The 26,956-nt window shown below is 47.1% G+C and overlaps 1 protein-coding gene across 1 annotated transcript in view; it reads left to right on the plus strand.

Moving 5' to 3' along the window:
* The window catches only part of ANAPC1 (anaphase promoting complex subunit 1), a 2,053,226-nt gene that overhangs the window by 1,832,970 nt on the left and 193,300 nt on the right, over nucleotides 1–26,956 (plus strand). Inside the window, exons 42-43 of the mRNA XM_069606837.1 lie at nucleotides 17,717–17,855; nucleotides 25,332–25,418. Coding sequence (XP_069462938.1) covers nucleotides 17,717–17,855; nucleotides 25,332–25,418 — 226 coding nt within the window. The remainder of the gene's footprint in view (nucleotides 1–17,716; nucleotides 17,856–25,331; nucleotides 25,419–26,956) is intronic.

The following is a 26,956-nucleotide window of genomic DNA, read 5'->3' on the forward strand; positions in this document are numbered from 1 at the left end:
ACATGCCCAGAGTCACCCGGCGTTCTAGTTCTTGAGGTTGCTCGGCCTCATGGCATCCTGAATTCTTCTGGTGCCAGAGGCCAGGTTGCGGATGAAATCTCTGCAATGGGCCCCCAAGATGCAGTGGTCACAGTCCTCCGGCAGGATGTCGGACCCCGTTCAGGTACCGCCCTCGGTCGCCCAGGACCTTCTGTAGTGGGCCATCGAAGGCAATCTGATGACAGGGGCTCCATTTTGGCTGCCCTGGCCGGCGGTAACAATCGAGACGGACGCATCCCTCATGGGATGGGGAGCGCATGCCAACGAGTTGATAGTCAGCGGTCGTTGGTCTCCGTCGGAGTCCAGACTCCATATCAATCTGTTGGAGCGGAGGGCCGTCATGCTTGCCCTGAAGGCTTTTCTGCCGACTGTGCAAGGGAAGACTGTCCTGATTCTGACGAACAACACAGTGGCCATGCACTACCTCAACAGGGAGGGAGGCGATGCAGCTCTGGTTCTGGGCCATCCAGCAGGAAGTTTCGATCTCAGCGGTTCATCTGGCTGGAGATGAAAACGAGACAGCGGACGCTCTGAGCAGGCAGAGCGCGATCTCTCACGAGTGGGAGCTGGCTCAGAAGATTCTCCTGGAGATCTTTGCCCTTTGGTGGACCCCTCAAGTGGATCTCTTCGCCTCCAGTGTCAACTGGAAGTGCGAAAGGTTCTGCTCGCGGGAATTTCCTCCAAGAGGAGTCTTGGGAGACGCGTTCGTGGTGGAGTGGTCCTTCCCACTGCTGTACGTATTTCCTCCAGTCCCCGTCATCCCGCAAGTGCTGCAGAGGTTACGGAGATTCGGTTCCCGGATGATCCTCATTGCTCCGACTTGGGCCCGGAGGATGTGGTACCCGGACCTTCTCGACTTGTCCATCGGCCCTCTACATAGTCTTCCCTACCGAGACGATCTGCTCTCACGGGAGGGGGATCAGGTTCTCCATCCAGAGGTCAGATCCCTCAACCTTCACGCTTGGCTTCTGAAAGGTTGAGGTATAAGGATTGGGACCTCCCTGAAGACGTGATGGAGGTGTTGCTTTCGGCCAAACGGTCGGCAACAAAGTCCCCGTACTGTTGCCGTTGGAGAAAGTTCTGCGACTGGTGCAGGGTCAAGAATGTGGATCCTTTTTCATGTGATATTCCTGTGGTTCTATATTTATTTCTTTCGTTAGCCCACAAGGGCCTGCAAGTGGGTACCGTTAAAGTTACCTGGCGGCGCTGTCCATATTTAAGCGCTCGTCTGAGGAGTGTTCTCATTTCAAAATTCTGCTAATTTCTCAGGTTCTCAAAGGACTCACTAATGTGTTTCCGCCGTCACCTTTCCAGGTGCCTGTTAGGGAGAATTATCATCTATGGCTAATTTCCCTCTCCTAGTGAGTCCCCCGGCAGCTTTGCTGGACTTCTGGAGTTTATTTTTTTCCACTTGGTAAGAGTGAAAGCTTTTCCCCCACTCTTACCTGTGTTTTGCTATGTGTTTCTATCTGTTTTTTGTGGTTGCGGACTCGGAAGTACACCACTTGAGTAGCCCCCTTCTTTTTGTGTGTCACACAGCACCTTCAGTGCTGTGGCACAGGGTTGTCTTCAAGACTTCCCTCGACTCCATTTCTGAGGCGACCACTGTCCCCCAGAAAAGGGTAAAGTTACCATTAACTTTACTTAGTCAATCTACCACAGATCCAGTACACCCCATCTTCCATGGAGTACTGGAAAGGGTTAATGCGTATCCCTTTTTATCTGTACCCCCTAGAGCATTGTTTCGCTCCTTTAACATTTAGACTTGGCTGGTGGCTGTGGTATCTACCCTAACTTTTCTACCGCGTTATATTAGATAAACGTGGTACTGTTCTTGGCTATTATATTGGCCTCGAACATAAACCCGCTTGACCAAATCGTCTTTCTTTTGGCTCCAGTTGGATTTATTCGCCATTTCTTTTTGTTTAAGTCCTTCTTGTGTTTTACTTTGCGCGGCAAACTAGATTCGCCTTCTTTGTTCACCGTCTTTTGGCGGGCTTTCTGTTCAGAAGCCCTCCACCAAGCGCCTGGGTTTCTAGGTGGGCTGAATGTGAAGGAGGGGTGTAGTCACCCCTGCACAGGGTATCCTAGGAAACCCAAGTCGCACTTTGTCCTGATTGGCCAGAGTAGTTGTCCGGGCTGGACAACCCTCCTGCTGGGTGATTGACAGCCAGGCTGTGTGAATGGGGGGGGTTTCGCATAAAAGGCAGGTCTCTTCGGCTAGAAGTCAGAGAGTCGCTACTGGAACTACAAGGAACCGAGGAGAAGCCGAGAGAACGACGGCTGCTGCAACTACCCCGTCCCGGTGAAGCCCTGCTGCAGTCCTGAGCTATCTTCCCATCAATGACTTAGAGAAGATCCAGTCCGTAGTCTTCTTCCTTTGAGCTCGGTGGGGATAACCAGCTCATCTTCTACAGCTAGAGGATCCTCTTCCTTGGTCGAAATCGCTGCACACTGCTGTAGTGGTCCGGATAGCCACCTGAAGAGCCTGTCCTGTTTTTAAGGAGCGCACCTTTTATTCTTTGTCGCTACTGCCGGCTTCATCCCTGTGTGGTGCAGACCCCTTCAGACGTCCTCCTTCACAATAAAGCTCCAGGAATCGTGGGTCTGCGGGAAACCAACAGGAACAACTGCCAGGGCACCAGCTGCACCACTGGAACAAGGTACTGTGCTCTGTTGAGGAAACTGGGTGAATCCCTTTTTTGTCATTTCCAAGGCTTGCCCTTGTTTTCCCTCCGTCTTATAACTTTTGCTTCCGAACATTGACAATATCGAAGTACTTTTGGCTATGTTGAATCTTGAACTGTCTGACCGTGTGATCTTCGGCAACTGGCCCCAGTGTCTTTCGACCCTGGCTCCGGCCCTTTGACTTTTTGAACTCCTGTCGGAGTGTTTCTTGATTCTGCCTGCCTAACCAAAATATTGCCTGTGATTTTTGCCTCCAACTCCTTCTGGGTATCAAGTGCTAAGTGTGTTTTTGCTCCGGTAGCATTTCATGTCACGGATACGCGTTTGTTTAGTAGACCGAACTGTCAAAAAGTGATCGCAATCATATTAGCGGTAACGTGTTTTGTGCCTAACACCGGTTCTTTCCAACACAGGGTACTTACATTGAGACTTACTGTACAAAGTTAATTGGTTAGTTGTTGTATATTTAATGTGTGGTTTTTATTGAAGTTTCATAGAAGGGTTTTGTTTATAACGAATGGTTTAAAAATAAATGTACTTATATTTTTATACCTGAAACCTTGAGTCAGTGTTTGCTTGAGTCACAGTAATTGTGGTCTCTTTGTGTAATCTGTGCTACTGCTCATATACTCTTGAGATAAGCCTGGCTGCTCCACCACTGCTTCCACTCTGACATAGTAGTACAGGCTTGTACCAAAGGTGAAACTTGTATTGCCGCCTGTAGTCTTAATTGTGTGTAGTGGTCCCTAAGGGCACTGCACAGGTTTTTGCCTAACAGTGCCTGGTTGGGATTTGAACCTTGTTCTTAAATTCCTTATGGGTGCTCTGTTTGAACCTTTACATTCTTGTCCTTTGAGGCTATTAACCCTTAAAACTGTGTTATAAGTTGCGGTCGCTTCCGCTCGCAGAGTGATTGAGTTGCAGGCACTTTCAGTTAAGCCACCCTTCACTGTGTTTCATAAGGACAGGGTTGTCCTTAGAGTTCGTCCTTCCTTTCTTACGAAGTTGGTGTCGGAATTTCATTAAGCCAGGAGGTTATTCTTCCACATTTTATCCTCCTCCACATCCTGGTAAGGAAGAGGAGAGGCTCCATAGGTTGGATCCTAGGAGAGCTATGAGTTTCTACATTTCTCGCATGTCCCGGGTCAGAGTGGATAATCGGCTCTTTATTGGTTACGCTGGAAGGCGTTTGGGACAAGCTGTTACTAAGCAGACTTTGTCTAGATGGATTGTCTTGCCAATTTCTGAATGTTACCGCTTGGCGGGTAAGGACCCTGCGGTAGGCTTACGGGCCCATTCTACAAGGGGTATGGCTGCCTCTACTGCCCTGCAGAGGGGTGTTCCTATTCGTAAAATCTGTGAAGCAGCCACATGGGTTTCGGTCCATACTTTTGTACAACACTTCTCCCTAGATTCTATCCATGGGCAGGATCTGGCCTTTGGCAAGGCGGTCCTTTACTCTGCAATTTGATTGGGCATTCTAAATTTCAATATTCTAAGTTCTTTTCCCTCCTCCATACGTTGGTACTGCTTTGGGAGACTGTCATAGATATGGAATACATAGGAGGACCCAATCCCCTCGAAGAACAAGTTACTCTCTTCCCTGGTAATGTTATTTCGATGGGATGGTCCGACGACGTATTCCATATCCCTCCCTCCCTCCCTACCTGTCCCGCTACAGAATTTCTTATGCGATTGCAGCTTACGTTTCCGCAAGGCTTTCTGTGGTCATACTGGCAGTGGTTTGGTGCCACACGTTCTGGGGGGAAAAACTACAACTGAGGCTACGGGCGTCGTGCGTCCCTTTTATAACATCTGGTGATGTCGGCTCGACGGAGGCCCTTGAGGACAGCGTATCGACGTCATTCACGCAGGACGCAGGCGCCGAAGATTTTCCAAAGCAGCACAGCTGTGGTGATTACTGTCATAGATATGGAATACGTTGTCGGACCATCCCATCGAAAGAACGTTACCAGGTAAGAGAGTAACTTGTTCTTCCCAAAGGTAGAGAAAGGGTTGTACCGGCTGGCGGGACATGGAAGGGGCCAAATAGATGAGACACGTACCAATATCCAAAAAGGGATAGCGAAAGAACTATGAAAGCCGGAGCAAACTTTACAAAATATCCTATGTGTAACAGTACCTAGCAGGAGAGTACACCAGTTCTGTTCAATTGGACATTGAATGTAGCAGGAGCAGAGGGCAAGTAAAATCAGCACCCCAGGGTCTGGGACCCATATGAAGTTGAGGAAGCCCTGCCAGAATAGCACACCAGGGTCTGGGGCCCATAGGAAGTGGTGTGAGCCCCGAAAAAGCAACGCATGGGGGTCAAGGACCCACACAAGTCTGAAGAAACACAGTCAAGGGGCTGTGACCTAAAGCAAGTTGAGGAGATCCTGAGAGAATACAAAGGGGTCAAGTGCCCTCATCTCAGAGGTGTCTGGGACATACGTAAGAGAGAAACAGAGATGCAAGAAGCTAAAACAAGGGGTCACAAACGTGTTGTCAAAATAAGACCTTTTCTGGAATTCGATGATCTGTAGTCGAGTGTGGCAGGATAGTGAGCCAGACTTGGTGCTACATTTTGAGCTGGAGAAAAGAACAGGGAAAGGGATCGTCCTGCTCCCCCAGCGCCCTATAATATTTGGGATGGTATGTTTTGTAATCAGACCACCTACAGTTAAGTCTAGCAGGACAGTAAACCAGACTTGATGATATGTTGGTGAAAGAAGAGAATAGACTGCTCCCCTGATACTTGGGAGCTATATTTTTCTACGCTATAAATTGTTATTGGGAAAGGAAGAAGAGGGGAGAACATTCCCAATTAAATTTTGTTGTGTTTTGTATACATGTGGAGGAGCATTCAAAGTCAAGAACTTAAATAACCATTCATTGTGTTTTTTCACTAGGAACTGAACATTTAAATCTATAACCAGAACGAGAGGAGTCTCCTTCTGGTTCAAGAAGACACACTGTTTTTCCTTAGTTAGTCTAGTGTGTAAGGGATGGAAATAGGTTTGGAGACAGAACTATGGACATTTTACTTTACTGGACATCCTGACAGGGTCCTTAGTATTTGTTTTGAGGTAGGGCAACCCCTCATAGAAATAGAGCAAGATAGGGTTTCCCTTTTCTTTTGCTTGAACTACCACCACCCTGTCAGACTCATACATCTGCACCCTGAAGGCACTCCCCTAAATGCTCACACCACAGAGAATACAACCTGCTAGGGAAGAAAGGCCCAAGTCGATCTTGTAAGCATAACAAGTTTTAATCTCACACGCAGATGAGCGCAACAGCAAAGAACTCTGCTGCCAAGAACGTTCTGCCAAAGAGAGGTACAAGCAGAAACTTTAATAGGTACAAAGTGTCATGATGACGTGACAACATACAGTAAAAAGCTTCGTGGCTGATTGAATGGACCCTATTCTGGTACCACCTTTATCCATAAGGGATGGCAGTGTATTGGTTGCATCCCAGTCCGTCCGTCTTCCTTCACGTGGGTGCTGCAGGGCTCATCTTCTTCTCACGTCTAAGGTCAGAAAACGAATTAATTCTTCTCCTACTATACAGCTTGTTTTATCACTCATACTGTGCACTTGGCAGGCCTTAAGACAGACAAAAAGGAGGTTTGGGTGCACTGTAACTGTCACGACCCTTAACCAAAACCCCCACTGCCATGTCCACATGCCAGATAAGGTCAGGATTCGGCTTTCGATTAAGGCCTCGGGACCCTTACACTACCTTCCAAGACACTCTTGGAGTCGGTCCTGGCGCCTTTGGGGACAGGCTCATGTTCAGGATAAGAAACATCTTTGAGGGGGACTACTTTTCTTTGGGCCTGCAGCCAACATGGAGGCACCCACACAGTCTAGTTCCCTAGTACCAGACTCTGCGGTATAGTGTTTTGGGGGTGGTAGCCTGGGACTACTTTACCTGGACTAGTTTTCTGGGAGGCTATTTAAACCACACCCAAGCAACAGAACAAGCTTCGCGTTATTCTGCAGCCCGCAGCGTGACGCTCACCGTGCCCAGTGTCCTTGATACCGGCGATCATTGAAGCAACAAACCTGCAGAGGAGATAAAGAACATCATTAATAGACTCTTAACTGCTAACTCCATCCTGTGTCTGCCCAACGCTCGTCCATGCTTCTGCTGCTCGCGGTCACCCATCCTGCAATCAGCATCTTCAGGACACCGCGTACGCACCGGGACAAAGCAACCTGAAGGGAGAGAGAGAAAGACAACGTTAGAAAAGGTTACTTGCGGCGTAAGCCTCAGTCATCACAAGAACCTCACCTGGTTGGGCACCTTTTGGCCGGCATCGTTCCGGAATACCACGCTCACTGGAGAAGATCGTGATCTGAAAAGGTAGAAGGAACACAGGTTAGCAAGTAAAAGGCGAAGCAGCGCCGCGCTTAGCCTGTTACTTACCAAATCGTAGATCGCTTCTTGCGCCATCCATACCGGCAGGTGCTCAATCCAAGCAGCACGATACTCCGAACCTCCGCTCACGTAAGGGGGGTAAAGAAAAGACATTAACCACAAAGAAAGGAAGGCAAGGACAATAACATATAAAGACTGCTGCAATAAGACCTACCTTAAAAGACACTTGAATGGGCTCGCACCAGTGAAGTAACTCGGTCGCCCAAGGCCACACAAGACTATGCACTCCTGCAAAGAAGGCAGGATGGAGAGCACACCAGATATTACAATAAGGTGAGGAGAGGGCCATAGGGCTGAACTCAGGGGAGGTGGGAGAAGACCGTACCTGATCTTGAATCAGTCCTCCTGTGCTTTCAGGCCCGACTTCGATCGAAGGCACCATCCGGGATCGGGAAGAGGTCCAGGGCGTGAATCAAGCAACCAGTGATGAGTGGCGTCCCTGTGGATACCAGGTGAGCGTAATAGTAACCTTCACAAACAAATTTCACTCACTCCCCTCTACGCCATCCAGCTCCAAGGTCTCCACCCTCGTTTTGAACTATAATTTATCCCTCCTTGTTACTTTGGGGTTGGTTCGTCAAAGGGAACCTGGTGCCATGGAATTCAGGCGTCCTAGGGTTTAGTCGGTTATATGGTCTATAATTCGAGGCCACCCGGGAATGAGCCGGGTCATTCTTTAGCCAGTGTGAGATAACATGCACACCAGGCACCGGTCTCTGGTCGCAGCCTTGTAGGGCACCTTCCTCTTGGGTAAAAAAACACATCTTTGCAACACTTTTGGAACAATGAATAGACGTTGGGGGTGTTAACTGTTCTTATGAGAGCTCGGGCATGGCTGGGGATTTCTGTGGTCTTGTGAATTTGGGCCTATTGCATGCAATGCCACAGTTACCGTGCACGCCTTCCCTTCTACCTATCATTACTAATATCTATGCAAAATAGCGATGCCGCTCATGCTTTTAGACTGCATTATGTAGTTAGACTATATTTGGTTACATTAAAATGGGGCCCTGTTAAACGGGGAGGCATCCCTCAAAGTACCACCTCCTCCCTGGCCCATTATAGTACCTCAAATGCATCTCGCCTCACTCTAAAGCACTTAGGGGCGTGGGACGGGGCTGTTCCCTTCCCAATAACCTTTACACTAAGGACCCGTTAGTCAGCCCTTCACATCTCTGACATGGCTGATGAGGAACTCTGTAGAAAAAAATATTTGCTCGACAGACTCATTTCTGAGCAGCTAAATTGCAGTTGGACACACAGTTAAGTGTTGGATTGTCCCTTTTGATGCAGTGGATTTTTGTCCACTTGTCTACTAGAGTTGGCCAAAGGGAACAGTGCCTCCTTAACTACAGCATCATTCATAGTATCAACAAAGCAGCCTCACCTTGTTGGCCCAATCTACGCTCAAAAGATGGATATCAAGGCTTTCATCAGTTTCTTAATATCCAACATGAGTATTCCCTGAGTGCACTTGATGTGAAGCAACAGAAATCCACGCCCAAGTTCTTTTCTATCAAAACGCTATCCCTCCTAGCCCAGTCCTAATCAATCAGTGCAAGTTTCAGGTGCACTGGATCTGAACTGAAGGTGGGAGGCATTTCCAACCATTTGCCAATTTGGCCTGCAGCATTGCAGGTCCAATGAGATTAGTGATACCACCTCCAATACCTATCCTTCTGTGAACAAGAGCTATTTAGACTCTATGTGCTTCTATTGCAGTGGTCCAAGATCTGGTTAATAAAAAAATGCGTGTGTAAACTTGATCAGTTCCGATTAGATTTGGAATGTTTTACTGGCCATTTAAGATGCTGCCAGATTAAACCACTGAAGTGCTGTCTATCTTTTGAGAAAAAGGCTAGACGTGGACCTCTATTTTGCCCATTAGACACCCTTCTCAATAGCCTTTTGTCTTGTGCAGATGGTTGTCCATATAGACTACTGCAAGAACTATTTTTCAGCTATCTACGCCAGCTGAAATATTTGCCCTGTCCTTCTCTTTTTCCCATCTTACGATAAATAAAAGGTTTCAGACTTGACCGTCTGCTTTCCCTGTATGGGAAATGTCCCGAGGATGAATTGAACGTGCTCTCCATGTTGTATTTATCTTCATGTTGCCAAACTGGTCAGATGTGAAAGCCACCTTTTGAAAATTGAAAACGCAATCAATCAACAGATCCAAATGTTAGGCAGAGATAATAAATGTACAGTATCGGGAATAATCCATTCACAGGCACTCAAATTAATTGGACTTTAGTCAAAATGTTTAAATGGGGCTAACTCTTTTATGTAAGTACCTGGATTAGTCTTGGGACTAGACATATGGCATCTTGTAAAACAGTTTTCAGCTATATTTGACTAGTTGATTTCAATGGATTGTCTTTCTCCCGCAGATGCCTTATCTGATAGATATTCCCTCCAGCTCCACTGCTTTGGAAATGGGTTGTAGACCCATGGGTGGACAGGGGTTGTAGTGGACCTTAACACGGCAGTCCATCCGTCTTGCTCTGTCTGGTCGTATAAATACCACGCAGCTATGCCCCAACCTCAGTTCCTTTTTTCTGTGCGCTAACATGCTGTTTGGGAACACAGGTGAGGCTTCAACTCACTCAACGTTTTCTTTTCAGAAAATTTTGTATGTCAGTCGCTCAAGTATTTGGTTTCAAGCGGTGTTCCGATTGTGGCACCAAGATGCCCATCACTGACCCACCCGAGTTGTTTCTTTGGTGCCTCAGCATGGGTGACAGGACTGATGGGTGTCCGTTGTGTGCCAAAATGAAACCCAAATCCCTACGTGATCGAGCTGCAAAATCTTGCTCTGGGTCAATCGCCCTCAATATCACTGGCGCGGTTGACGGTTCAGTCTTCAGAGGCCGAAACTGAAGAGTGCACCTCTGAGAATGAGCATAGGCAGAAGAAGAAATTGTCCCACTCTAGGAGTACACTCTTCCTAGTCCCAAAAGAATAAAAGGTGTCATTCCCACTGTCGGGATTCTGAGTTGGCGACGTATAAAGGTAAGCTGTCGGCTGGGCCTACCACCCGCCAAGAGTGGGAGGATTTCATATCCTCTATGCTTGACATATTCAAAAAGCATGTTGCAGTCACCACGGCTAACACCCACCTCTGCCCCCCCGCCCCCACGCAGCAGGCTTCTGAGCCAAGAGCGTCGCTCGGTATACCCGACCCCTCTAGTGCCCCAGTACCGACAATGTCGATAAATCTTTCGACACCGAAAGAGATCCAATGGAAGCCGGATCAAACCCGTGCATCCAAGGATGTCGACGCTACAGCGTTGCGATCGACACTGACATCCACCATATCGCTGCTGAGAGACAAAAAGATTTGCTCGACAGACTCATTTCTGAGCAGCTAAATTGCAGTTGGGCACACAGTTAAAAGTGTTGGATTGTCCCTTTTGATGCAGTGGATTTTTGTCCACTTGTCTACTAGAGTTGGCCAAAGGGAACAGTCCCTCCTTAACTACTTGTCTATTAGAGTTGACGTCGATGGTTGTCGTGAAAACATTCACCCCGCAATCTCAGTCCATATTTTTCGATACTATGGGAGGTATCTTCCGCGGTAATGATGCCAATGATCAAGGGGATATCGACCCTGTTTCCTTAGGTTCAGGGGGGGGTTGAATATTGTGACGACCAGAATCAGCTTTTGCAACTGGCTCAAGGCCTGCAGGACTCCAGTGATCTGGACACCTCTCCAGACCTCGAATTTCAGCAATCCTAGCCCCATCTTCAGAATACTTCTAAATTCTGGGCTTTGGTAGAAAGCGTTATTGACACCCTGTGATTGCATTCATCAGCGGTGCCTGTACAAGGTTATGACCTTACTGATATTTTAGATGAAGGCCTCGCCACAGAACGCAATATGCCTTTAAACCCTGCCATTGCCAATCCTTTAACAATTATGTGGCAAGACCCTTGTTCCATTCCTCCCGTCAACTCCACCATTTCTGGGAAATACTGGCCGGCTAGAGGAGACCCTTCATATCTCTCCTCTCTGCCTTCCCTGGAGGTGCTTGTTATGCAGGCTGCTGCTGTCTCGTCTAGACCTGCATCTTCCACGTCCACTCTGCCTCCCAGCAGGGAAGCAAAAAAAGTAGATGCCTTAGCAAAGAAAATATTTACTTTAGGCAGCATGACCCTAAAAGCTACAAATGTGGCAAGCAGTTTTGCCAAGTACTCCTTTGGTCTGTCGACAGCAGTTGAAAATGCTGCTCAGTATGTCCCAGAAGGAGAAATGGGCAAGGGCTTCCTACAGCTAGTGGAGGATGGGAAAGAGGGGGCCTGGACATCGCCGACTGTGTGGGCCGATCTATGGTGTCAGCCATAACACTAAGAAGACAGGCCTTTTTAAAAACCTGGTTTTTCGCCTAATGTCCAAGTCGAGATCTGGACGTGCCCTTCAAGGGTGATGTTCTATTCAGCCAGAAAGCCGACAATTCCTTAGAAAAACGTAAGGAATCCAAAGTCCTTAGGCCTTGCTGTGCAGCCGGCCAAACTGCATTTAGGGCATGGGGCAGCGCAGCTCCCACCGGCCAGGCAAGTGCAGGAGCGTTTCTCAAGCTCCAGAAGGGGCAGAGGGGCTTCTAGAGGCCAACAGGCAGGGTCAGGGGCGACCCAGCCTCCAAAGCTGCTTTATTTTTGCCCTATCACAGCAGACTGGTTGAAGGACGGATAACTGAGCTTTTGCTCCGGTGTCAAGGAATACCTTCTGATGCCTGGGCTCTTCAGCTCGTTCAGTGGGGTTATTGTCTGCCATTTGTAAGAAAACCACCAGACATACCGCCCCCACCCCCAATCCAACTGGGAGAGGAACTCTGGGAAGAACTGAGAGCCCTGTTGTTGAATGATGCCGTGGAAGAGGTACCTCACAGCAGAGAGGATTTGGCTGGTACTCCTAGTATTTCCTGGTACCCAAGAAGGGAGGAGGTCTCTGTCCCATTCTAAACCTCAGGGCCTTGAACAAGCTCTTGAGGAAAGACACATTCAGGATGGTGAAGTTGAGAGAGATTCTCCATGCTCTCGAACTACAGGACTGGCTGGTGTCGATAGACCTACAGGACGCTTATTTCCATGTGTCGATCCATCTAAAGCACAGGAAGTTCTTAAGGTTCACCATAGGAGATATGCACTATGAGTTCAAGGTGCTTCCCTTTGGTCTAACCTCTGCCCCAAGGGTCTTCACCAAGCTCATGGTGGTAGTTGCGACTGACCTCCGGAGATCCGAGATCCACTGATTTCCATATCTGGACGACTTGCTGATCCGAGGGAAGTCTGAAGTGCAGGTCTTGTAACATTTAAATTTAAAGAAGTCCCACATCACACCAGTCCAGATGCTCCAATTCATTGGAGCAGTACTGGACACCCGGGTGGTGAAGCCCGTCCCTCCCACGGAGAGAGTAGTCAGCTTGACAGAGATGGTCAACTTGTTCTGGAACCATGCCACTCTACCAGCGGCTTCCTTCCTTCCTCCGACTTGTGGCCTCCTGCATTTTTCTAGTGCCAGGTTGCGCATGAAATCCCTACAATGGCTCCTGAGGGATCAGTGGTCTCCGTACCTCGGCTCTCTCTCGGATCTCCTCAGGGTGCCCGCATCAGTGGTCTCTGACCTGTCCTGGTGGGCAGACCGTAACAGTCTCTTAGCAGGGAACCCTTCTGGCCTCCTTGGCATCAGCCCCGAGTTGTCACGGATGCACCTCTGAAGAGTTTGTGCACTCAGTGCACGGATTTGCAGGTGAGCGGCCTTTGGTCAGCGACAGAAGGCAGGTGGCACATCAACAGGCTGTAGTTGCGAGCTATCTGGCTTGCCCTGAAAGCATTTCCCCCATCTCTGCAGGGGAAACATGTCCTCGTTCTGATGGACAACACAGAGGCAATGCACTATCTCAACAAGCAAGGTGGGGTGCACTCCCTCTCCGTCCGCATGGAGGCAATGATGCTTTGGTTCTGGTTGCTGGAGAACAGCATCCCGGTCTCTGCATCTTCATCTGTCGGGTACAGAGAACAACTTGGCGGATCTCTGAGCAGGCGGAGCATGGTCTCGCACGAGTGGTAAGTGTGCCAGGAAGTCCTAGAGGAAGTCTTCACTCTCTGGGGCATGCCAGCAGTAGATCTGTTCGCAATGGAGTCCAACAGGAAATGCAAATGTATTTTCTCGAGTGAATTCCCAGAGAACGGTGCAATGGGGGACACGTTTCTGGTGTATTGGACCTTCCCTCTCCTTTACCCGTTCCCTCTGATTCCCGTCATTACATGGGTTCTCCGGAGGTTGAGGAGGTTACGAAGACCATGATCTTCATTTCCCCAGACTGGGCGAGGAGAACGTTGTACTCCGACCTCTTGGATCTGTCCACCTCACCGGTCCACTCTGAGTCCAGATCTCCTAATGCAGTCGGAAGGTCGGATACACCATCCGACTCCGGAATCCCTCAACCTAAATGAGTGACTCTTGAGAAGATGAGTTATAATGACTGGGACATCTCTGAGGAAGTTATTGAAGTGTTGCTGGCTGCACGCAGACCATCTACAAGATCTTTGTACGCATGCAGATGGAGAAGATTTCAGGCATGGCACTGGGAACGTGAGATTGACCCCAGCTCTTGCCCCACCACTACAGTGATGGAGTTCCTTCTATCAATCGCCTCAGCAGGCCTTCAGGTCACCACAGTCAAACAGTCAAAGGATATTTGGCGGCCTTGTCTGTGTTTAAAAGGTCTCCGGATCAAAGCTTATTTTTTTACGATCCTGGTAATGCCACAATTCCTGAAAGGCCTTGTAAATAAGTTTCTGCCAACTCCCTTTGTTGTCCCGGACTGGGACCTTAATCTGGTTCGGACTTTTCTGATCGCGGCTCCCTTTGAGCCTATGTACTTTTGTCCCTTACAGCTTCTCTCTTTGAAAACAGCCTTCTTGGTTGCTATTAGATCTGCTATACAGGTGAGTGAACTGTAGTCTTTATGCTGTATGCCAACCTTCCTGCATTTTCCCCAGGAGAATGTTTCACTCAGGGTAAGGCCTGGCTTCCTCACCAAGGTTGTCTCAGAATTTCACCTGTCGCAATCCATCAATCATCCGGTCTTCTACACTCTTCCGCACCCTTCTAAGCAGGAGGAACGGTTACATTGCCTAGATTCGAAGATGGTATTTAGTTATTATAATGCTAAAACAGCTGATTTCATGAAGGTTGACCAGCTCTTTGTGGCCTTTTCCTTAGCCCTAAGGGGCTGCCCACAACCAAGTGGAATTTATCCCGCTGGATAATTTTCTGCATAGCTGAATACTACCAGTCTGCTGGGAAGAACATACCAGCAGGCATCAGGGCCCATTCGACACGGGGAGTCTCTGCATCAACAACATTGCAGAGGGAAGTGCCTGTTCAGGAGATTTGTTGTGCTGCGACACGGTCATCCCGTCATGCTTTTGCTAAGCACTATAGTCTGGATGTAGTCCATACAGCTGATGCACGTTTTGGCAGGGCAGTGCTGCAAAATATCATAGTATAACTTTCTGCCCTCCTCCATCTATTGCTTTGGGAGTCTATCGGATGAGGCAATCCATTAAAGGAGAAATTACTTACCGTAATGTTCTTTTTATGGATTCTGTTAGGGAGAATTCTCTCTTAGGCTGAATTTCCTAACCTAGTGAGTCCCCCAGCAGCTTTGCTGGATTTCTGGAGTTTGTTTTTTTCTCCTGCCAAGAGTGAGACTCTTTCTCCCACTCTTGGACATGATTTATGGTGTTCCTTTGACTGCTAATGTGTTTTATGGGCTATGGGGTCCTTTACTCCATAAGGTCTCATGTGTTTTTACTATGTGTGTTACACAGCACCCTCTGTGCAGTGACACAGGGGTGTCATAGTGACACCCCACCCTAGACTCCATAGCCTGGGTCTGATTACTGTCTCCCAGGGTATGTAAAGTCACCATTGGCTTTACTAGTCCCAAATTATGAACAGAAACCAGTACAAACCATCATATTGTGGACATACTGGTCGGGGCAATTCGATTGCCCTGGGGTCTGTTAGTCGAGGGGGCACGTCTCCGTCCCCCCTGATCAAGTTTTGGCTGGTGGCAGTGGATACTACTTTTTATATTCGACCGCAAATATATCCCTATGGAATTTTCCCATTGTTCGAGGCTACCAACTTTAATTATTTAATTCTCATAGCCTCGAACATACCGCCGGTTTATTTATTTAATATTAATTTGCCGGTTGGTATTTTTTGCCAGGACTCGATTCTAAAATGGCGTTTGTGTTCTCTTCTGTGACTCCAACCCAAGTCGAGCCCTTTGTTCCACCTTTTGGCGGGCTTCTCCACAGAAGCCTCCAAAAGTGGTGCCACTCTGTCTGGGTACCACAGGGGGTGTAGGAGGGGGTTTTAGGCACCCTGGACTAAGTTACCTTGGTAACTCAAGTCGCACTCTTGTGTGATTGGCCCTCTCCCGGGTGGAGAGGCTTCTTCCCCTGACTGGTGGGCACAACGAGTTTACCTTCTTCTCTTCGCACCCCAGACCGGCTTGTGGTCGAATTGCCGTGCCAAGCCCCCCGACAACCGGATAGCCACTTACCACTGGACCGCTAACTAAAGGACCGTTCCTTTTAACTGAGAACTCTGCGGCTGGTTTCTTCCCTGGCAGTGCAACAGACTCCTGTCTTCCTCCCCGACGAGATCCTCTCTTCCCCCGGACGAAGCACCGACTTGCATCCGCTGCCAGGAATAACTGCCCCAGCTGGAGTATTCTCACCACTTTAAGGTACCGTGTCCGCCAGGCCTCCCTTTCTAAAGATTGCTACAAGGTAATAATAATCCCTTAACCTTCTGGACTGGGCTGGCCGCCTTGACCTTCTAACTGGTCCCTTTCTTTGATCCAACTCCTTTTTGAACCGTTACAAGACTTTCGTGCACTGCAACCGTGTGACCTTGGACACATTTCGTTTTGATCCTCTTAAAGTGGATCCGGCCTACTGACTCTAAAATCACGATGTTACTTTGCCTTCCTCTCTTGTTGTGTTCGTGAAAAAGTGTTGGGATCTGTTTCAATTTATTCTCTGCTTTTCTCTCCCTTTTAAAACATATTATTAGAGTGCCATCTACGTTAAGCGCTCACCGCTGTCTGAAAATAAGTGGGGCTTTACTTAAGACTTGTCTAATATTCTTCTAAGGGAGTGTATATCTTTTAGTGACCGTGTTTTTGAATTGCCTACTATTAGTGCCTGTGTGTTTTTCTAGATGTGGTTTTAAATAAATAATTATATCTCTTTTACACCAAGCCCTGGTCAGTGTTTACTTGTTCTACTATGTTCTTTTGACCTATTGGGAATACTCTGTATACTGTCTAACTCTTCTTGAGGGAAGTCTGACTGCTCAGCCACAGCTACCAAGTGAATCTGTGTGGTACAGACTGCTACCAAGTGGGTTTTCTGCTAAACACCTGTAGTCCTAAATCTTTTGCAGTGGTCCCAGAGGGAACTGCACAGGTTTCTGCCTAACAGATTCTTCTCCCGCAGATTCCTCCTCTCCACTCCCATCCAGCCCCGCTCAGAAAGTCATTGGTTGCCGCGCATCTTCTCTTTCACGTTGACTTGGTGATCGTCCTCTTTGTCTGTTTTCTATCTTCCGGGCACAGGTTTTAAAAAAAGTAAAAAATATAATTGTAATGCTAGTTCAATTGTTCCTTCTGTGGACGTCTATAGTTAGTTCTTTTTTAAGGGGTCAATAGCCAGTTTGTTCTGTTTTCCTATGTGGCGTGTGGTGCTCTGGAAAAAAGGGGGGACTGAGTTTGGGGCGTAGTGATGTGGTATTTATACGACGCCTGATGTCGCGTCCGTAGCCGATGACGAGACGCCGAGCAATACTGATCGACAGTCGGGTTGAGGTCCACTACGCCCCCTGTCGAAAATGTTACAAAGTACCAGAGCTGGAGGGAATATCTATCAGATGAGGAATCTTCGCAAGCAGAATCCATAGAAAGAACATTACGGTAAGTAATTTCTCCTTCTCCAGCAATACCAGCTAAATGTATACATCTTGTGTGAGAAGCGAACACTATGTACTGTTGTCATGTCAAGTTTGCTTTACCAAGGATTAGGGGAAGGTTACCAGTGGAGGCATTTGCCCCACTTGATTTTTGTTTGTGCTTGTTGTTTTTGACAAACTGTTTGCTGAGTCCTATGCTATTCCTAAAGAGGGCTACACAATCAAAATATATATGGAGTTTTAGTTCTTAGTGTTCTGCTCCCATAAATATTTATACAAACTTTCTGTTGTATGGCTAAGACCAGTTAGTGCCTAAAATGAGAATACAATAAAAATATGTAATATTTGACAGTATTTTCCATTGGATTTACCACCTTCCCAAACATGCCCTACATTTGTCCTGTAAATATAGTAGTATAGTAGTTACTGTCTCTTGCTGCGTTTTGCTTGAATGACATCAATGTGAATGCTTCTGGATAGATGCCTTCTGGCTTTTTTCCATTCTGGACTTTGTAAATGGTAAGTGTTATTTATACCTTCACCTTTCAGATCAATTCTTTCAAAGGATGGAATTCTTTATGTCAAACTGCGAGCCGGGCAACTTTCTTACAAGGAGGACCCAAAGGGTTGGCGCAGCCTCTTGGCCCAGACTGTCACACACAGAAATTCAGAAGCTCGAGCTTTCAAGGTACAGTCTTCAGGGCTATTTGTACATGTTGACTAATTCAAACTCTATTGCTGTTCAAGATACACTTCACAACCTCATTGGCTGCATTTCATTGTAAATATCAGTCTACTTTAAATTTGAAAAATAATTATATTGGCAGCCTAAAAACCTGGAATGATGACAATTTCGTTGGAACCTGATCCTTCTCTATTAAATGGCACCTTTTTTAATGGAAAATTCATCAGAGACTGGTTCTCATATCTGTAATTCTGTTAAACTAATCCAGCAGAAGCCCTTTACTTGTGTCTATAGTTGATCCTCGGTATGCCCACTGCAAATGTATGCGCGTGAAACCTGCTTCAGTGTTCCTCCTCCTGCTTTTTCTGAAGTGAGACCCATCGCTTTATGCTTTTTCTGCTTTTGTGCTTGGTATTTTCTAATCACTTCTTTTATCACCAGTCATGATTCCGAATAAAGGAGAAAACCGGGTGTGATATTTTTATATCTTTTTTTCCCTAGTATTGTACTGCTCTGTTTTTATGACTGCTCTCTTGTGTGGTTTGCTTGGTTACATCCTGTGTTTAGTGAACAGAAAATACCATGTTTGTTAAGTTCAGTTTCCATCCAATTCCCAGAATCTGCACAATAATTGAACACCAATTAATAGTAAAGCAATGTATTGTAAAAAAAAAATAAAAAGTCTTGTATGTCAAAGTTCTAATAGACTCCTTACACCCGACGGATTCCTCATTTATGATATCTTATCCAAAGCACAGCTGTTCTTGGGTAACATTTCCACTGCCAGGGGGGGCCAGCATGGTTCTGTCTCTGCTCTGTCCGATACCTCTATGTGCCCTGTGCAGGACATGACTTTGGGGCCAACATATATCCAGGCGACACGCCCCATGACCTCAGTTCCTTTTTTCTATGCACTTTGTTTACTACATGAACACACTGGTGAAGATTTTTGGAATTTCTTCGATGACAAGTCCAAACCATTGAAGGCCTCTGGCTTCACGCCATGCATCGATTGTAGCCATCAGATGTCTGTATTGGATTCGCTCCAGATTTGTCTTTATTGCTTGGGCAAGGATCACAACACCCAGGACTGCAGGATGTGACAGTCCATGCACCCGAAGGCCCTACACGAATGAGCTGTGAAGATCTTCACCTAACTCCACAAGGTGAAGGGTGTAACATGTGGTCTAGTTTTTGGTTGCCCGGATTGGGCTTCCGAATAGAAGTCATTCCCACGCAAGTAGAAGGGCAAGAAGCAGCATCGCAGGAGATCCTACTCCCTACGCTGATCCTTGCACCGGCATTCTTTGTCTTTTAAAAATCACACCAGCATTCTTTGTCCTTTAAAAAGAGGAGCCACTGATACAGGGAATCACAAGAGAAGGAGCCTCAAGTACCCTTTTTTAACCCCATCCTTTACTCCGGAGGAATGGGAACAGTTTTTCACGAAGATGCTTGACATCTTAGCTAAGGCCCTTGGCGCTGTTGGCTTCAGCGAAGGCACAGAGGCTGGGTCCCACTTCATCCTTTGGGACATGCCGGGTAACTGCTGAGGGTCACCCCTGCATGCTTATTGCTTGTTTATAGGATCAGGTCTGGACCCAATGAGGAATCAAGTTCCCCAGTGCCCTCGGCTCCGCCTTCGGTGTATAGGTCTTGGCTCTGGTTCCAACTTTGTCTTGGAGGATGTCCATCAGCTTTTCTTAAAGAGCACAATAGAGCTGGTGCCACGCTCTGAACAGTGCAGGTGTTGGTATCCCACTTACTTTCTAGTGCCGACAGAGGATGGGGACTGCACTTTAATCAGATGCTGCCGAATATTCCTATGCAAGGACAAATTCAAGATGGTTACTCTTGCCCAGATTTTACAAGCCCTCGACCTCCAGGACTGGTTGTCATCACTGGACCTTCAGTATGCCTAATTCCATGAGCCCATTTATCAAAAGCACAGGAAGTGCCTGAGGGTTGTGGTGGGCCAGCATCACTACCATTTCAAAGTCCTTCTAATGGATTCTTTCCTGCCACGGATTCCTCATCTACTATATCCCTATCCCAGCACAGCTGTTGTCCAGAAATGTTTCCACCGCCAGGGGGGCGCAGCACGGCTCTGCGTCTGCTCCACCCGATGCCTCTACGTGCTCTGCACTGGATAAGACATTGAGGCCAGTATACAGAGCAGTGCAGTGCCCCATGACCTAAGTTCCTTTTTTCCGCGCACTCTGTTCGCTAATCGGGAATAGGCTAGTCAAGCTTCTTATTTCTGAAAACACCGTGCTGAATCCGTCAAAGGCCTTCGGTTTCAAGCAGTGCAGCGGCGCCATCACCTTCAACACCAAAGGATCCCACCTCGTCTTCTGCGACCATCAGGGTACCCTTGGAAGACCACTGACTGCACGCCCAAGGGCTCAGGCCTGGTCCAGAAGTAGAGGGAGGTCTCTGTGCGCTGCCAGCCCCCATACCCCAGGGATACCTTTTATGTCTAAGATGTACAACATCTAGGATGAGGAAAGGCAACCAGGTCTCTTTTGGGCTTTTGGGCTTTGAGGACTTTACAGGGGCGGTGAGGACGTGCTGCAGCTGGCAGAGGACTTGCAAGTGGCCAGCAGGCTAGAAACGTTCCCTAAGTTGGACAACTTACAAGCTCCTACCCCAGGTAAACCTCAGGCCACCATCCAGTGCCTGATGGCTAAGGTTTCCGATGCTCTTAAGCTCTCTGCTCCGTCCAGTTCCAGAGTTCACTACGAGATCTGAGACATTCTGGATGGTGTCCAAAGAATGAAACGCTCCTGCCCTTTAATGTGCGGTGGATGCCCGGTATTTTATGTGTGGGAAAAGCCTGCATCTGTTTCGGAAGTGGACAAGGACTTGGGGAGGAAGCACCGTCCTGCACCATCAGACACAGCTTTCCTTTCCACCAATGCTTCACTTGAAAGCCTGGTGGTTCTGGCTGTGACAGCAACCCTGAAGACCACTACCTTTCTGACCCTTCCACTGTACAGGGAGAGCAAGAGGTTTTACGCATTGGGCAAGAAGGTGTTTGCGTCAGGCAGTTTAGCACTGCGGATCATGAACGCCTCTGGCACGATGCCGAAATTCTCCTTTCCTTAGTCTTGGATGGCAAGGAGGCGGCATGGGAGATGCTGCAATCTGGACTGGACATGATGGACTGTGTGAGCAGGTAAATGGCCACTAGCAAGGTGGTCGGTGGTCATCTTGGCTGTGAATGTCAGGGTTTGTGGCTGATTTGCAGACGTAGCTATTAGACATGCCTTTTGACAAGGAGAATCTTTTTGGAGCCAAGCCTGATGATGCCCCCCAGAAGGTCCTGTCGTCTACGAGACTAAGTTTTTAGGATTTGTACTCCAGCAGCCTTTATGACGATTCACAGGATCTTGTCATTTCTCCCTAGTGGGGAGCTCTTCCTTGTGTGGCTAGTGTAGGTGACGCCTCTACCCAATAATCCCCCTATGGGTGGTGGAAAGCGGAAACTCGCATTCCCCTTCTGGTTGATAAGGACTCCTGTTCCGTGAAGGAACTCCCCAAGACGAGCAATTTTAGTTTGACGATAAACTGCTTTCTTTTACACTGAAGATTCCCAGCTAATGACAGGGAAAATTCATGAGCATGTTAATCTATGCAAGACACATGCTGGAAACCAAGAGTTACATGTAAGTAACTTGTACCTTGTTCCTGGGAGTGTAACACGACACTGAGCAACGTGGTTTCTGTCAGTCGATAAACCTGAAGGCCTTACGGGAACGCTCAGCAAAACTGGTGCTAATGAGGCACCCTTTGAAGTCGAAGACTAGATCGGCTACTAAATCCTCAGGCGCAGATACTGAGGTGCCTACTCCCGAAAAAAGAACAGGGAGAGTAGACACCATAAGAAATTGAAGAAAAGGTTGTACTGGTGCAGCGAGTCCCATCACTCTTCCTCCACATACTGTCACATCAAGAAGTGCAGACACAAATGTGACTCATGACTCGTCAGGAGAAAGGGGTAAGATCTGCCCATCTAAGGGTGCTTCATGGGAGGATTTGAAAACAGAAATGCTGCAGAGTTTCAAAAAGGCAGTGGCGGGTATGGCTTTGGCTTTTATGCAGACTGTGGCGGTAGCACCGACCGTGTCCATTTTGTCTGTTGTGAAAATGTCGAGAAAAGGTCAAACGCCCTCAAGCACACCCTCTGCCAAGACAAAGGCTGCTTTCGGCACAGATGGCTTTGACAGAGGCATAAAGTGCGCAGACTGGGGTTCACCCCCTCAGTGTTCATTCTGATGCAGGACCCAGGCTATATACCGGAGTACAGGGTGGATTATTTCACCTCTAGGTGAACAATATTTGACTAGAAAGGGGATCCCATCCTCGTTTAAATGAACACTAGCTAGGGCCAGACCTGGACCACTAAAGCAGAGTACAGTGTGATAATAATAAAATATGAATGTGTGCCTCTTTAGGGAGGGACAGCTAGATATAGCTGTTTTCTTTGTCTGATTTCATGACAAACCAGCAGATTTGCTGGCAGTGATTTTGCAAGATGTAAGCAGGTTGGACACATTCCTAACGTCAAGATATGCAATGTGGCCCTTGATCATTCTGGAAGAGCAGGGGAGCACCTGTTTGGATGACACTTTCATGGATTCATAGATTGGACTTGTCTAGAAACATCATCGGGTGTTATCTGAGAGCGAGAGGGAGGAAAGGAGGGGGAGAGGCGGCCACAGAGGCCCTGAGAGAGGTAGAGGGAGAGGAAGAGGAAGGTGAGGACAGGATGTCCTGGGTTTTAGTGGTGAAATGAGAAGCCAGAGTCGAGCAGAGGGCACGGGAGGGAACAGGGGAGGTGGAGACTGCAGTAGGATTCTCCAGCTCCTTGCACATTTTAGAGTTTATCCGTGTTGTAGGAAGCTGCAGAGATGTGGGCTTCGATATGGGCCCTCGTCTTGGAGATGACTGAGAGTCTGTATTGCCTTTTTTAACCGACGGCAGGCCAGTTTGTCAGAGGATGCGCCTGGTGCCCTCCACTTCCGGTTAGCTACCCTGCACTTGCGTTTCAGGGCGGCCAGGTTGGAATCCTTCCAAGAGTTGCACTTGGAGGTACGCCTTCAGACAGATCCACATGGCACGGCAAGGATGTCCAGAGTTTTGGAGATAAAAAGATGCAGGTTGGAGAGGGCTGTGTCAGAGTGGGAGTCAGCCTCAGGAGGAGCAGAGAAAGTGGAGGCCAAGGCAGCCACTGACACACTCTTCATGTGCCAAATGACCGAGAAGTAAGGTGGTCATGGTAGGGGGGGTGGTGGAGGGGGATTTGCCTGGGGGACAGGAAGCTTCAGGTGGGGGGAGAGCAGAAAGTGGTCAGTAAAAGAGAGAGGAGTAGTTAGAGGGGTAGAGAAGGGGATGTCGGAGGAGATGAGAACATCCAAGGTGTGTCCGGCAGGTGGGGGGGCTGAGGAGGAGGATCCAAATTGGGAAGCTGACTTGCTCTCATTTTGAACCTCAAGCTTTTCGATTCTGTCATTCTGTCGTTTTTGTCATCCGCTTCCCCTTTAATGTATGCCAGGGTCACCCCTGCAAGCCCAGAATGCCGAACTAGGTGAGCGGGGACACCCCTGAACCCCTCCTCACCTACTTCGGCATTTTCACTTTCGGCATTTTCTATCCAGCTGAATGCGCAGAAAAAGCACATTCAGCATTTTATTTGTTATTTTGGTGCAATACTGATAGGAGATAGAGTAGCAGTTTGAGAAGCAGGTAGAGGTTGAGAGCACCATAGAGGGTGCAAGGAGGAGAGTGAGAGAGATAAGAGAGTGGAAAAGAAGCACAGCCCAGAACTGGGCAACGGAGGATGCAAAGGAGGGGAGGGTTCACACAGTAGGAAGTACATCAGAAGCACATGCCGGTAACAGATCACAAGGCGAACTTAGGAAACAGCGCGGATGGAAAACATGGGGGGGGGGACAAGAGAGTTTGCCGCAGAGAACAACAGATAGGCACAAAATACAAGAATACAAGTGCAGCAACCGGTGGAGGGGAAAGACTAATGGATGCGCAGAGACAGAGCAAGTTAAGACAGCCGTTGGGTTAAAGAAAGCGCAATGCAAAACACCCAGATTCGACTTTCATAGAAAGAGGGGAAAAGGATTTGTTTTTAAACACAACAGCAATGCAAAGCAGCCAGATTTGTCTTTCGTAGAAGCCGGAAAAACGCCTTGTTTTTTTAAACACAACAGCATTGCAAGTTCAGTGAAGAAGTGTTGTGCAAACCCTATGCCTATCTGTTTTCATTAAAATACAATTTCTTACACACTTTACTAAAACACTATCTAGTTCTAGAACACAAACTGAATATAAGAAAGTGTGAATGCACTGTTTTCCAAGTTAGTGTTATGAATAAAGAGAACTCATGGGGTAGCTGGTTAACTTCTAGCAGAATCAAAATTCAACCTTAACATTCTCTGTGCCTGCCTGCTGCAAAGAACACAAACATTTTGTTTATATTGAAATTTTTGAGTGCATTTACACTGTCAGTAAGGGCTGGCAATGTTCTGCTCTTTTGGCCATTTCTTTACCTTATATGGTATACATTAGAAACCGTTATGCCAAAGTTGCACTCCTTAGGTTTGCAAATTTGCCTCAGTTGATTTTGCACATGGCTTTCTTGGTTGTTTTACCTTTGCCTTAAAGTGATAATTAGAAATGATGTATTTATCATGTTCTATGTGTGTTATTATGTAGATTACATAATGTGTAATCATATTACATTTTTAATATGCTTGCTGTTCTACTGAATTGATTGATTTGAAATTCGAGGGCAGTAGATATAGCTAGACCTCATGAATAAGTCAGCTTTCCAGTTTTATAGTGTCTGATAATTTGATTAGATTTATATTGGCTGGGAGCTTTCGAATAGCTATGATTTCAATGTGTAAGAATCATTGCAGTGTTGAGAAATGCTCTGAGCTATTTAGCTCCTGCTTGTGGCCTAGATGATTCTGGTTAGCTCGACAACAGCAGCTACAAGGAGTTTCTTTTTACTACCCAGGACAACTGGTTCCATATATGTTGAGCTGTGTGTATTAGGGACTGTTTATAAAGGCGCATTAGGGCACATCTAGTAGATATTTAAATCCATATCAGTCCTATATATTGGATAAAGAATTATAGTTTGCCTCTCCTGTGAAAGTCTGACTTGCGACACGCCGTGTACCATCTCCTCATTCTCCAGAAGTAGCTCCTTTCTGCTGGTTGATGCCAGATTCTCAGGAACTCCTGCTGATCAGATCTTTGGTTTTTAATCCTTACATTTCAACCTTGCAAGCAACATTATGATGCATACATTATTGTTGAATACTGAAAATTTGTAGAAATAAGGTTTCGAGGAAACTATCATGCCATCAGGTAGATAGGATATTATTTTCTTTGGGATGTTAGCATTTAATTCTGTTTTTAACTTTCTTTTTGTTTTTGTCTCTAACATTCTAGCCGGAAGCTATTTCTGCTTTTACTTCTGATCCAGCGTTGCTCTCGTTTTCTGAATTTTTCTGCAAGCCAACTGTGAATATGGGCCAGGTACGTAGTTTTGTACTCTAACCCAAATCTTATCCAGAAGCCTGACGAAGGCAAATCGCAGATAGTCCAGAACTTTGAAGAACAACAGAAGTTTTAGGGTGGTTTTCTTTACTGAGAGCTACTCATCCTATCACAGGGACTGACATTTGAAACACATGTTCAACAGTGTTTCATAGGGCATTCACCACATAATGGTTTTCCTTCATCACTAGTGTGGAAAATCCTCATACCTAAGAGTTTATAGTTGTTCAGAAGACCTCTTTGATGAGTTTGTCTTGTGGATCATTTCACTATACACCGTCTGTCACAGTGGACACATTCTAGATATATTCTAGTTTCTTTATTTGAGATCCAATGCTAAATTGTTCTTTAATCATCTAGCACAAGTGGGATTGTTGTATTTCATGTAAATATTAATTCAGTGTACAAGAAAACCAAATGCATCCTGCCCACTTTCACAAATCTGCTATCTACTAATTGGTATACATGCTAGTTGATCAGTCACCAGTGCTAACCAATTGCAAATAAAATGCAGTACTAGGGAGACATCTGCCCATTCCTCCCTCCACCAACCAGCTCACTACACCCCTGTCTTCTACTTTTGTTGTGCTCTGTTGTTTCCAATTTCCCCAGACGTTCCTGCTCATCTTTCATTCATTTTATCCCTCTTCATCAGTTCCTTCTGTTTCTCTCTTTTCCCATCTCTGGGCCACTCCTCCTTTTGAAAATGCTGCTGTCACTGCTTTTAAAAGCCTCTGGCCTTTTAGGATATTCTACATTCTGTGGCATTAGCAAAGTGCTCATCTACCATTGGTATGGCCTTGTAGCACTGTGGGATATCATAGTATACAGAAGTTTTGGAATGGCTGGATGAACGGTGTCAACCGAACTGTAGCTGCCGACCGCACATTACAGCGCTCTTGCTCTTTCTTCTACTCAGTCCTACTAACTCCCTTCCTTCCCTCTTCCTTTACAGATACACCAGAGTGCCAATAAAACATAAAGGTGGCAACAGTGCGTGGTATAAGAACCTTTAACATAACCTCACAGTTACAGCAACCCCTCTCATGACGTCGCAAATCTTCCCACACCGCCCCTCAATTATGTGATTGTGCTGAACAGTCAAACATTAGTTGTCAATGTCCAATGTACACAATAGCTCGAGATGGCAAGGGGCAAGCCATTCACACCGATCTGGATCAATGGTGTGCTCCGTGGACACCAGCGAGGACACTGGACAATGTTGCACCCTAGGGACACCAAAACCTCTTCTCGCTGATTGGTTCTTGTCCGGCACCCCATACCCCCAACCCTTTGGCTCCCCAGCTCTCTTCTCATGCCTTGCTGCCAAGTGGGGTCTGAAAATCTATACCACACAGTGGCTGGAGTTTAATTGACTGTACTTAATTTCTGTTCATCTGGCAATTCCCCTCCTGCACCCAGGTGCCTAGCTCGTTGGCCTCGAATAACCTTGCTGTTGCTGCGTTCTCCTGGGAAACTTCAGCTGTGCAATATTTCAGCACCCTGTTTCTGCTGAG

Source organism: Ambystoma mexicanum, chromosome 4p (assembly GCF_040938575.1).
Source record: "Ambystoma mexicanum isolate Mex_15411 chromosome 4p, UKY_AmexF1_1, whole genome shotgun sequence".
NCBI classification, from domain to species: domain Eukaryota; kingdom Metazoa; phylum Chordata; class Amphibia; order Caudata; family Ambystomatidae; genus Ambystoma; species Ambystoma mexicanum.